At 40.3% G+C, this 13,585-nt stretch overlaps 1 protein-coding gene across 2 annotated transcripts in view; it reads left to right on the top strand.

Moving 5' to 3' along the window:
- The first annotated feature begins 7,757 nt into the window (after positions 1–7,757).
- LMBRD1 (LMBR1 domain containing 1) overlaps positions 7,758–13,585 on the top strand; it is a 118,723-nt gene continuing 112,895 nt past the window's right edge. The window contains exon 1 of one of the 2 annotated variants that reach the window (XM_025925288.2): positions 7,758–8,026. In XM_025925288.2, the coding sequence (XP_025781073.2) occupies positions 7,949–8,026 (78 nt within the window). In that variant the 5' untranslated portion in view covers positions 7,758–7,948. Of the gene's footprint in view, positions 8,027–11,006; positions 11,069–13,585 lie in introns of those variants that run through there. The other variant, XM_086707172.1, reaches the window with a different exon arrangement.

The raw sequence follows: 13,585 nt of genomic DNA, 5'->3' as shown, positions 1-13,585 counted from the left end.
AGATTCCAAGGGGTTTATGCACCCCAATGTTTATAGCAGCATTATCAACAATAGCCAAAGTATGGAGAGAGCCCAAATGTCCATCAACTGATGAATGGATAAAAACGATGTAGTGTAGGGGTGCCTGGGTGGCTCAGTCGGCTAAGCGTCCGACTTCAGCTCAGGTCATGATCTCGCAGTCCGTGAGTTTGAGCCCGGCGTCCGGCTCGGTGCTGGCAGCTCAGAGCCTGGAGCCTGCTTCTGATTCTGTGTCTCCCTCTCTCTCTGCCCCTCCCCTGCTTGTGCTCTCTCTCGGTCTCTCAAAAAATGAATAAATGTTAAAAAAAATAAAAAAAAAATGTCATATATATATATATAATGCAATATTACTCAGCCATCAAAAATAACGAAATCCTGCCATTTATAGGTTCCATGCGGATGGAGCTAGAATGTATTATAATAAGCGAAATAAGTCGATCACAGAAAGACAAATACCAAATGATTTCACTCATATGTGGAATTTAAGAAACCAAATAGATGAACATATGTTGGGGCGGGGGGTAGAATAGAAGGAAACAAACCACAAGAGACTTTTAATAATAGAGAACAAACTAAAAATCAACAAAAAAGGTTGAAGGAGGGAGGTGGGAAGGGGGTGAGCTAAATAGGTGATAGCATTAAGGAGACCACTTGTGATGAGCACTAGGTGTTGTATGTTAAGTGATGAATCACTGAATTCTACTACTTAACCAACATTGCATTGTATGTTAACCAATTGAAATTTAAATAAAAATTAAAAAAAAACCAGAATCTATGAAATACAGATTTTTGTCATTCCTCCTTCCTAATCTGTTTTTCCTAATGTGTTCCCTATCTCAATTTAGTGTCACTGTCATTCTCCACAGCTCTAGATTGAGAACTGGCAACAGTGTTGCTTTGTAACAACTATGGTTAAGTAAATGAGATTATTTTCTATAATCTGGATTGGTTTGATCCAATCAGTTAAAAGGCCTTAAGGGCATAATTGAGGTTTCCCAGAGAAAGCAGAAATTCTGCCTGTGGAATTTCTGCCATTGTCAGCTCCTACCTTAGAGTTTTCAGCCTGCATTTTCTCATGGCCTGCTCTATGGAATGCAGACTTGCCTAGTCAGCCCCCATAATTGCATAAACCAATTCCTTGCTATAAATTTCTCTCTCTCTTCACCTTTCACACTTAGACACCATGTCTTGAAAATGAATCTTTATTACGATCTCATAAATTTGTCTTCTTCTTTCATGTTGACAGCTTGCTTAGCTTTCATCATCTCTTGCCTTGACTGTAGTGACAGCATCTTAACTGAAATAAACTCTGCTGCAAGTATTCTCCAGCTCCAACTCAGCATTCACATTCTTTTCCTAGCCTATTTGATAAACTCTTACAAAAATTAGTCTCTTATGATTCTGGAATCTAGAATTCCAAAATCAAGGTCGCAGCAGGGTCATGCTCCCTCCAAGGCTGGGGTTAGGGGCGTGGGGGAAGGTTCTGTCCCTTGCCTCTCTCCCAGGGTATGGTGGTTGCTAGCAATCCTTGGTGTTCCTTGGCTTATAGACACACTAATTCAATCTCTGTCTTTGTCTTCACATGGTGTTCTCCCTGTGTGTCTGTGTTGATAAACTCATTTTCATCCTTTAAAACCTAGCCCAATGTTGCCTCCTCCTGGAAGCATTTCTAAACCTCAATGAATATATTTCATATTTTTAATTAAAGCATTTTTTTAAAAAAGGATTTGGACATAGTGGTTGAAATTCCCTACTTTATATCATTAAAAAACAATAGAAGAATTTACAGTATCTATTGGCAACAAATAAAAACATAAGGATAAATGTCTTTAATCATTTAAAAACTTAAAGATCGACTTAAAATTCTTTCATATTGTGCTACAGTATCTAGAACTGAGCTACTTTAGCTCCATATGTTCTAATGAGAACAATTGGTTTTTACAAAATTTTATGATTTATAAATTATTAACATGTGGGAATTTAACACCAAAAGTTACATTTTGATTTCAAATATAAGCTGAGAGCTGTGTCCAGAAAATGAAGGAAGCAGAACTACACATGAACAAGAATAGATGTTGGAGTCAGGAGAGGAATCCTATTGTTAGAAAAAAGCACAACACAAGTTACAAATAATAAATGCATCATTTATTAAAATTATTGAGTATGCTATGGATCATTTTAAATATAAATTTAGAATCAGTTTTTATTGTAATTTCTAATCAGAAATGATTTTGACATTCCCTTATGTTTGAGTTGTATATGCAAACTTAGTTTATACCTTAAAGTACATAAATACCAGGTTTAGGAATTGACACCATGAAAAACATTTGGATGTATTAAGTGATATTTTAGCATGTCTAGACTATGTTTAAATAATTTCTTTCATAGCCAGAAGAAAAATCTTAAGAAGAAAATGAACATGTACCACAAGTTCACGTGGGAATGTTTGTCCCACTAGAAGTATATAAATGGTATCCATTAAGAGTTTATAATTGCAGAAATATGGAAATGTGGATTTTACAATTCACATTATGATACTATGTGCAATCTAATTTTAGGATGACAAATTGGAAATTTGCCTCTGTGTCCACAAATCAGAAACACTCAGATATTAACATTTCAGTGCCATTTTCTATACAATGAAACAGATGAACTATACTTTTGAAATACCTTATACTTTGGGGCTCAATAAAGCTATTTTGATTTTAAATGAAAAAATGTAGACCATAAACATTTAATTTTTCATGGGTTGGCTCTTGTGCAAAAACCTCTGGCTCCCCACAGAATTATACACAAATAAGCAAACGTTCTAGCAGAACCAAATTGGCCTCTCCACCATATGTGCCAATTCCCTCATAAACACACTTTCAGCCCTTTACAAAGAAAAGAAGAAACTTCTTAGGGTTGTGATGACAAATTCAGTTGGATGACAGTGGAAGGATTACATGGGAAAGGAGATAATGTAGTGATGGGAGAAAAAGGTTTACTCCAACCTTCTCAGGCCCACAGTAATGTTCACTCAGGATCACTGTTAAATCTTTTTGACAGAAGATTAAGTATAGGCAGTACATGGAGCACAAAAGAGAGCTAAATTCTAAATCAACAAATAATGGATCAGGATAGACATGTGCAAAATCACTAGGATCTGAGGCCAGCAAGGCTTAACTGTAACCTGACTGAAGGTATTAAACAAGCTAAAGAAAGAATTTGTCAATCAGAAGGATTATTGGTTAGCAACAGAAGCACAGACAACATGACAGAAAGAGAAATTTTGAGGCTTTTCAAGTAAGTATCTTATTTGCACAGAAAGTCCAATGTTTTACATTTTCAACAAAGTAACAAAATAAAAAAATGATGTATAAAAATCAGCTGTTTTAAAAAGAAAACAACAGCATGTTAATATCTGATCTGATTGTATAATACATAGTTAATTTGGATCCATAACTAGACTTTGTTATGGTCTAAATGTAATTTCATAGTACAAGCCATATCAACTTATATAGTTCCCATTGTGTGATTAGTTTGACTATGGAACTTTTTTGGATTGCTGATCCCTCTGCTGGGTCCTGATCCTTATGTGTCCTGACTCATCCTCTCTTCTACCCTCTAGATCCAGGCCTTTGTTAGGCCTCTAAATCCTACTTAATTTCTTCATTCTCTACTCCCTTGGTGTCCCCTTGACATCAATTTTTCCTCCAGCCTGTTACTTCTTCTTCTTAATTAATTGAAACTTTCAGTTTTCTTTTTGCTGTTTCTACCAATTCCTATGTAAGATTGTTTTTATAAATTTTACTTCCTAGCATGATCATAATCCAACTTTGGTTTTCCAAAAGCACTTCGTAAAGGGAATGAGAAACCATTCTCCTGCCTCTTATTTCCCAAACCCATCCCCAATTCTCAAGCTTAGGGAGGGGAACCACTTGAGTTCCATAGGGGCCAGAGATGAGAGGAATGATTATCCTTTCTTTATGAACTCTTTTGCTGGGAGTTTTGGCATCTGTGATCATTGTAGTTTTCTTTATTCCATCTTTGTCTGGTTTTGGTACCAAAGTGACCTTTGTAGGTCATTACTGCTTGACCCACTTGGGGCTGTTCCTTCAACTTTCTGCTGTCCACATGTTCCTGGTTCTCAGAATTCTTAGAAAGGCCTCCTCCAGTACAGGTTGCTGAATCCATCCATAGGAATAAGCACATAGATAGGGTGGTTCTCAGAGGCCATCTACCAAAGCCTTCAGTGTGAACTTAATGGGCTACTGTGGGGCAGGGCAGGAGGAAGGGCAGGGCTGGGAGGAAGGGTGGGGAAGAGCTAATCCACACCCTTTCTGCACAGAGATACTCCCAGCACAGGTTTCTATGCTAGCTCAGCACTAGGCACCTCTGTGAGTCACTCCCTCTCAGCACTTGGAGCAAAACGCTGGGTCTCTCCCAAAATTCAGGTCACACCCTCTAACCATATGGGTGATTCCCTGTGTGTCCTCTTCTCACTGGCTTTAGGGAAGAAGGACTACTCAAAAGCTGAAGGAGAGAGGAATGGGAGAAGGATAATTGCTCTCTCGCAAATGTTGCTTTCCCCCTCCGAGGTCTCTAGCTCTCTCTCTCTCTCTCTTTTTTTTTTTTTTAACATTTATTTATTTTTGAGAGAGAGACAGAGTGTGAGTGGGGGAGGAGAACAGAGAGAGAGAGAGGGAGACACAGAGTCTTAAACAGGCTCCAGACTCTGAGCTGTCAGCACAGAGCCCAATGCAGGACTTGAACTCAGGACCGGTGAGATCATGACCAAGGCCGAAGTCAGACACTTAACCAACTGAGCCACCTAGGTGCCCCAAGAGGTCTCTAGCCCTCTTAACAGTAATGGGGGCTAGGTTTTGATAGGTTTTCTGCAAGGTATCCTCTTATTAAATCCCTTGGGAGTGATGGGCTCTACATGGCCATTACTTTGAACTTAAAATGGAGCAGATTCCACAGAAATTCTGGTACCTTCCTGGTGGGGAGTAGGGCAAGGGTATTCTTTAGTAACTCCATGCATCTTAGTCTCTTTAGCCTGCTGTAACAAAAATACCATAAACTGGGTGATTTATAAACAACATAAATTTATTTTGTATAGTTCTGGAGACTGGGAAGTCCAAGATCAAGGTGCCAACAAATTCAGTATCTGGCTAGAGCTTGCCTCCTGGTTCATAGGTGGCTGGCTTCTTATAATTTCATATGGTAGAAGGGGCAAGGGAGCTATCTGGGGTCTTTTCTATAAAGGCAGTAACTATTCATGAAGGTTCCACCTTCATGACCTAAGTACCTCCTAAAGGCCCTAGCAATAAATACCATTACCTTGGGCTTTATGACTTAACATGAATTTGTGTGTGTGTGTGTGTGTGTGTGTGTGTGTGTGTGTGACAAATATTCAATCTATAGCACCTGGAGAGCAGGACAGGATTACCTGTATCAACAGATAGTATCTGTTATTTCATCCTTGCTGGCCTAGTCTGTATGCTAAATGAATAGTCCATCCTGACTAGGCTGAAGAATGGACAGACAGGTTAATATGCACATCTCTACCTGTCCAGATGCCTCACATTCTCTTTCTTTTCTTTCCCAATTTTCCTGAATCAAACTACTACTATTCTTCTACCTAGTCACACTTGTCAGCAACACAGGTTATAAGGTTTTCCAACTTGAAAAATCATGCAACTGCCCAACAGGATCCCAGTACTTAGGCATTCAGAGACAACAGTTTATTAAATGGACTTAATTCAATGGACAGCATATCAGTACAGAAATAGGCTGTTTGATCTTGCTAAAAGCTCCAATTTCACATAAAACGCCAGGTGGCTCATTGGTTAAGCGTGGGGCTCTTGATTTCAGCTCAAGTCATCTCATGATTTGTGAGATTGAGCCCTGAGTGGGGCTCTGTGCTGACAGCATTGACAGAGCCTGCTTGGGATTCTATCTTTCCCTCTCTCTGCCTCTTCCCCACTTGTGCTCCTGTGTTCGTGCTCTCTCTCCTTCTCCTTCAAAATAAACATTAAAAAAAAAGGGATGTGAAAGGAATTTTTTCTACAACTCTTGAACCCCTCAGCCAGATAAAATACTAGTAAATGGATTAGAGTTGGGAGAAGAAAAGTTGCAGAGATTTCTTTCATGAAAATTGTTGTTGGTTTGTGGATCCCCACCTTTAACTCCAAAAGAGTGTGAGTTTGGGGGTGAGGGAACATTGGGTTAGGATGTTCCCATTTAACCTTAGACTAGTGAGGCCTCAAGGGAGCTACTTGGAGAATTTGAAATATGGTTCCTGCAATTGAGAGATACGGAGGGCTGGTGCCTGACTCAGGCATGGGAGAACTACAGCAGACTGTGGAGTGTAGGCTGACTCCCTCTGGGATATCCAAGAAGGGCTGATAGCTTTGATGGTAGAAGTAGCAGAATAGTTACACTGAGATTGGCCTGTGCTTCCAAAGGTTGTTATGTAAGGTACTTATGATCACTTCCTATACAGGGGATTTGAGCCATGAAGGAAAGGGGGAAAACTGGCCTGGGGTTGTCTTGAGACCTTTCCTCCAAGCCAAGTGAGCACCTGGGAGAGGATTAGGAGACTAGCAGGAAAACAGAAGAGTACCACAGGGGTGCCTGGCTGGCTCAGTCTGTAGAGGGTGCAACTCTTGATCTTGGGGTTGTGAGTTTGAGACCCAGTTGGTTGTAGAGACTATATAAAAATAAAATCTTAAAACAAAAACAAAAATATACCACAGTATGTCTGGAAACTGGTGAAGGAATTTAAATGACCACTTGGAATAGAGATGTCACTATTCACTTTAAGGAAACTATATAGGGAAGATGTCTCCAGAAAAGTGAATGTTGCACAGAAGAAAGACATGATCAAACATTCACAGGTACAGAAAACACAAAGCCAATTTATGACAGTATAATCTTATGTTAAAACCGTTCTCTCCTCTATTTTCTTCTTTTCTCTTCCCTTCGTCCCCACTCCTTCCCTACTTCTGGATTCAGCTAGAAGTAGGTCTTAGGTAGGGTGGTAGGGAATAATTTACCACCACATAATGCATTGTAAAGATATGGTAGGCTTAATTCATAAATTGTGTCTTGATTACAAGTTATGCTCCTTCAATTTAGTGGTTTAATATGTACTCCGACTGCAGGGGACCCAGGCGAGCTATCCCAGGAACTATCTCCTTGTCTCAATAGGGCCTACCATACTGTTTCGTTCATTTATGAATATTAGGAGAGCCTGCAATTTCCCTATGAAAATGTTCACAAAGTCATTATGCAAATTCACAGTCATGTATAGAGGTAAATCGAAAAGCCACAGCACCATGTGATAAGCCCATGTCCAGTGAAACAGTTACTCAGGCTGGGGGCCCCAATGTCAGCAAATTAGAGTCATTTAGGCATTGGGCAAACTTTTTTTTTTTTTTTTTTCAGACGGCCATTCCCGCAACCTGGTGAGCTCTGCTAACTGCATGGCCCATTCTGTCTTGGACACTAAGGACAAACTTCCTTTCTAGGAGAAAGTTGAAACTCCTAATGTTGGCTTGAATTTCCAGAAAAACCCAATCCAGGCCTTGTGGAGTTCCCTCGCTTTCCCGTCTATCAGCTTGGGCCGAACCAATTTTTCTAATAAGGTTGCGATGCAGTAAAACAACACCCTGACTTAAAGCCTTCACCTCACCTCGGGAGTGAGCAGCGCGGTGACGTCACGGCGTCCCGGGCGCGCCCCGCCCCCGCCCGGCTCAGCGCCAGGGGACGCTAGAGGGCTGGGGCTCCTTGGCAACCATTTGCTCCGCCCCTCCCGTCCCCTCCGCCTCCTCCGCCCCTTTAACCTTTAGGGTGCACGGGCGCAGAGTCCTTCACACTCTTTCCCCTTTCCCCCTCCCCTTTCCCCACCCTCCGTGCCCAAGTCTCCGGGCCGGAAGTGAAGATGGCGGCGGCGGCGCCTTCTGGCGCGGCTTCAGCGGAGCTGGTGATCGGCTGGTGCATATTCGGCCTCTTATTACTGGTAGGGGAGGTGCTCATAGTTTTCCCAGTGTTTGGACTGGTGGGAGAGAGGGAGGGGCCGGTCGGCCCGGCAGCTGGTCTGTTAGGGCCTGGGAGACCCTCCTCGTCCCGCCCCGCCCCCCTTTTAGTTTGGACTGTTGGGGGCTCCTCTGCTCCGGGGCGGGGCCTGCGCTCGGAGTGGGTACGGAGGCACTGATTTCCGGCTGTATTTTGATGTATTTTCCCTGATGACGTCTAGTATTGTAGGTTTCCATTATCGAAACTCTTGCCCTCATCCCTCACTAGAGCACTGGGGCGGGTGGAGTTTGGGAACGGAGGAGACCCTCCGGGTTCAGAGGGAGAAGTGGCCCCTGGTCCCCACGTGAGACGGGAGCGCAAGGTGTGGGGCAGCAGCGCCTGATCTTTGCAAGTTCAGTAGGCTCTGGCCTTGATCTGGCAGGAGGCCTCTGCTTCCCAAAATTGTTTGTCCGTGTTCCCTACCCTTGGGATTAAGTCTGCAACCTTCTGTACCGATTGTGCGATGCTTTGATGACGTGAGGTGTTCCTTCTGACTTCCCGGTTTCACATTCCTTTTCAGTCTTTTGTGATAGATGTAGAAACCTATGTAGGGAAGAGCTGTAGCCCTCTTTACTGCCAGTATCAGGGTGTGTATACTAAAATGTATCTGACCTCAGGTACCACCTTTCCCAGTCGTCTTACTCCTGTTTAGTGATCAAAACGTGGGCCTAAATAGCCCAAATGGCCTAGTTTTTACTTTACTGCCTCCTATTAAAACCCTTGGGCTTGTTTTATTTGGGGGTCCAATTTGTTTCTCTCCATAACCCTCCCCATTCTCACTCTCCTTATCCTGTTGGGTACTTTGTGTCCCAAAGTATTTTGCTGCTTTGCAATTACTAAAACAGAAAACAAAAATCAGCCCCTAAAACTGCTAACTTCAGTTCTGGAAATCAAGACTTGTTAGATTCCACTACAATGTCTGCAAGCCGGGTAGTATGTTTTGCTGGTAAATGTTTCAGAAAAAATGCTACAAAGAAAAAAATGTGAAAACTTTTGGAAAATTATCTCTTGCTACCTTCACTCTCCCAGAAAATAATACTGCCTTTACACTGGAACATACTTTATTTACTCTTCTTGGTGGAGAAAATGGAAACTATAGAGGGTGGCCATGTCTCCAAAGCCATCCAGTCTTGTACTTACGGAGTTCTCGCGTTCAGGAGTTCCTGAACAGACTATCATATTCAGTTGGTTTAGAAGAAAACAAAATGAGCATGGAACCAGTATCAAAGTCTGGCAGGAATATCTTGGCAGTTATCAATTAATAAACATTTAATGTATATGAGTTGTGCTATAAATTGTGGGAGGATGTAAACAAAACAAAGTAGCTTTTAAGTGGGCCTGAAGATAGGTGGGAAAACAAAAATTCTTAAAATAGGTATTGTAAGTACTGAAAACCAAAGTATGATTTTATAAATGATACAGGACTTCAGAGAACAGAGAGTAATATCAAAAGAAAGTGGAATTGAGGTAGACATTGGATGGATGAATAAAGGAAGTCATTGAAATTGGTGATGATACACCAGGAAAAAAAATAAAATGAGAAGGGAATTGAGGAGTTTGAAACTAGATGTTGGAACAGGAAAAAATTAGTAATAAGGGCTATCGTTTAATTTTCTGCAAATTCCTATAATTCCTGGCTTATTAGAAGAGAGCTAGATTCTTTTTTTAATTATTTTTATTTACAAAATTTTTTTTTAATGTATGAAATTTATTGTCAAATTGGTTTCCATACAACACCCAGTGCCCATCCCAAAGATGCCCTCTTCAATACCCATCACCTACCCTCCCCTCCCTCCCACCCCCCATCAACCCTCAGTTTGTTCTCAGTTTTTAAGTTTCTTATGCTTTGGGAGAAAAGAGCTAGATTCTTATGTCTGCTTTTGCATTCAGTCTTTTGAAATGTTATTTTGGTTGAAGTGTATGAAGAAAATCCCGTTTTAGTGGTACCTCGCAGAGGAGTATTGTTTAGGTAATTGTGGATATTCTTAAATATGACACCAAAACTCAATAAATAGAAGCTTTCTAAAGGTTAGTTGAAATAATGGAATCTGAAACCCTGTGAATAAACTTCATTCTGTTACATTAAAATTTGTTGATCCCTGTTGAACTTGAATGGATCTTTCTGCCCCATGCATGGTTTTATAACATCGTGCATTGATTATTTGGAAAATACTGGTTCACTGAGTGATGCAGATATTCCAAATATGGATATATTTCAATATATAATGTTAACATATCACATTCATTATTATTACCACTGATCTTGTCAGAAGAAATGTTCCAGAAATAAGTACTGAGAAACTGTCAAGCCCACAGTTGTGGATACAAGTTTTCCAAAATTCTGAGTTTCATTTAAACTGTCGAATTTTATCTTTGGGAACAAATACTGTCAGGTTTTTTTTTTTTTTTTTTTTCCTCTTGAGGTGATAGGTTCTGTTTGTTCATTTCAACAAAATATGCCAAATGTCCAAGTCTGAATAACCATAATCACACGTACTGTCAAGTCAAAGCGATACTCCTTTGAAACCAGTGCCTGACTTGGTTTTCAGCTCCTACATTACTCCTAAGAGATAGCCAGCACACCTTAACGTGCAGCAGCAGAAACTCCAGCCTAATCTTCGCAGTTTCCCCCATGGAGTATTAAAAAAGATTCAAGGGTTGAAGTTCAGTAAAGTTAATTTTTACTGTTTCATTAAGCACAGCCTTAAATTGTCCTCTGTGGGTGTGTATCTGGAGGTGAAGAATACAGTAACTACTGGCACAATTTGGTGCTGTTGTCTTGATTCATGCTTAATTTGCCAGCAGTGTTTACCCATGACTTACGCAACATGAGTGCAGATAGCAACATAGTGAAACAGACAAATGACTTTTTAGTATTATGAGAATAGTTTTCAATTTGCAAATCCTTAGGGTTCTGGGACTGCCAGTGGTTGGAGGACTTCACACTTTGACAGCTGCTGCCAGTAATCTACTGAAGAATCGAACAGTAAGATTGACTTATTTGTGTGATCCTGGGCAAACAGAATGGACTTCAGTTTCTTCTGCCACATGAGGAATGGTTAGATTTAGTCCTCCAAGCCTATAATCTAACTACCTATGTTTACTATATGAAATCTAAACCTTTCTATATAAGTCCCCCAAGATCCTCAATTGCATTTCCCTTTGCTATATAAGACAGAGACTTCATTTCTGTAAAGCAAGTTTATTCTTGTTACTCAAAGTGACCATCACCTTGTTAGATATACTAACAAGGGAACTTGTTAGATATACTAAATATAAGACCCCAGCTTTACTGACACAGAAAGGATCTATGCTCATTAGTTTAAGAAACATTCATCCGTTCTCATTCCTGCCTCTCCCCCAGTCATTGTCAACCTTAACTTCTCATCAAAGTCCACTAAGGAGTTTTAAAAAAGCCTACTGCCCAGACCAGTTAAATTAGAATCTGTTGGGAGAAGTTGGAGACTGCTCTAAACTTTTCTTTATAATTATTAACAAAATTGTATATTTCTTTTATGAAATGTTCTTAAGATGTTATTTCACATGACATTTGGTTTCATATGATGTAGTGATCTATGACAATTCATATGACAGTTGCTATTTGTGAAGCAGTTATTGTGGCCAGGCACTGTGCTAAACTCTTTACATCTTATTTAAGTCTTATAACCTGCTATGAAATATTCTTATTACTATTTTGTAGATGATGACATTTGATTTATTTTATAATGTAGTCACTACTGATAGATTTTACCCACATAAACAAAAAGCTCTTTGGGGTTCTCAGTTTTAAAACTATAATATCTCCTGAGACCAAAAAATTCAGTATTCTCTGTCTTAACTATTTTGCTTGAGTTGCCCTTTCCCTACTTGTCTGTCTGGTTTTGGCAAACATCTTCCTTTGCAGTAATACCTATCACTTTGAACTTTGTAAAGTGCAGATCTTTTTGAAATCCATCAAAAAAATTACTGAATACTTTGTGTGTCAGGTCCTGCTAAGGATAGAATGGTAAAGCTGAACTTGCGGTGGCTTCAAAATAATTTGAGGAATGTTTTAAATATTTGTGAATTCATTTAAAAACAAAAATGGTAAAATATCAATATAAATTAATGAAAATGTTTTCCTAACACAAAAATAAATTCATAAATAGCCGGAATTTGACACTAGGTCTTATTTTTCCTCCAACATCCAGTTTCCAAAGTCTACATTCCCTTCTTACGTTATTTTTTCTGCTGTTCTGACACCAGCTGAAATATTAATAATATGAAGGAATTACATGCAACAACTTGGATGGATTTCAAATGCATTATGCTAAGTGAAAGAAGCCAGACTCAGTAGATGACATGCTATATAATATAGTACATTATGACATTCTAGAAAGGCAGAAGCTATCGGGACAGATAACAGTGGTGGAGAGTAGACAGAGGGGTTAACTACACAGGGGCAAAGGGGATTTTTCTGTGGTGGTGGAACTGTTCTTACATCTTGGTTGTGGTAGGGGAATTTGGAAGCTGTGAAACAAGTTGAGTGGTGGTGTTAGTTCAGTTCAGGCTCCTGAACTAGGATCCCGGAAAGGAAGTAACAGTGGAATCTGTTGAAGAGAGTGAAAGGACAAAACGACGCTTTTGTCCCAGAGCTCTTAATAGAGTTTATTTAAAACAATGGTTCTCTCTTATGGTTAAGTCATATTCCATTGCCATTTGCCACAACATGGATGGACCTAGAGGGTGAAATAGGCCAGAGGCATAAAGGCAAATACCATATGATTTCACTTATATGTGGCATATAAAAAGCAAAACAAAAAAACAGAAACAGACCCACAAATACAGAGAACAAACTGGTGGCTGCCAGAAGGGAGAGGGTGAGCAAAATGGGTGAAGGGGAGCGGGAGGTACAGGCTTCTAGTTATGGAATGAGTAAGTCATGAGGATGGAAGGTCTGCGATATTGTAATCGAGTTGTGTGGTTATAGATGGCAGCTACACCTGTGAGCATTGCATAGGGAGTAGAATTGTAGAATCACTATGTTGTACACTGGAAACTAATGTAACATTGCATGTCAACACTACTTTAATAAAATAAACAAAATAACAGTGGTTCTCAAATTTGGCTCAGATTGGAATCCTCAGGCTTTTTAAAAATGCTGTGGCCTGCAGGAGCCTCACTCTGATTTGTGGGGACAGCATAAAGGTATTTAAAAACTGCCCCCGGGGCGCCTGGGTGGCGCAGTCGGTTAAGCGTCCGACTTCAGCCAGGTCATGATCTCGCAGTCCGTGAGTTCGAGCCCCGCGTCGGGCTCTGGGCTGATGGCTCGGAGCCTGGAGCCTGTTTCCGATTCTGTGTCTCCCTCTCTCTCTGCCCCTCCCCTGTTCATGCTCTGTCTCTCTCTGTCCCAAAAAAAATAAATAAACGTTAAAAAAAAAAAAAAAAAAAAAAAAAAAAATTTTAAAAACTGCCCCGGTGATTCTAACCCAGCCTAGGCTGAGAATCACTGGTTTAGTACCTA

The sequence above is a fragment of the Puma concolor genome, chromosome B2 (genome assembly GCF_028749965.1).
Source record: "Puma concolor isolate L17-30 chromosome B2, mPumCon1.1.hap2, whole genome shotgun sequence".
Taxonomy (NCBI): Eukaryota; Metazoa; Chordata; class Mammalia; order Carnivora; family Felidae; genus Puma; species Puma concolor.
Note: the sequence above shows the minus strand (reverse complement) of the source record. Positions and strands in the feature narration are given on the sequence as shown.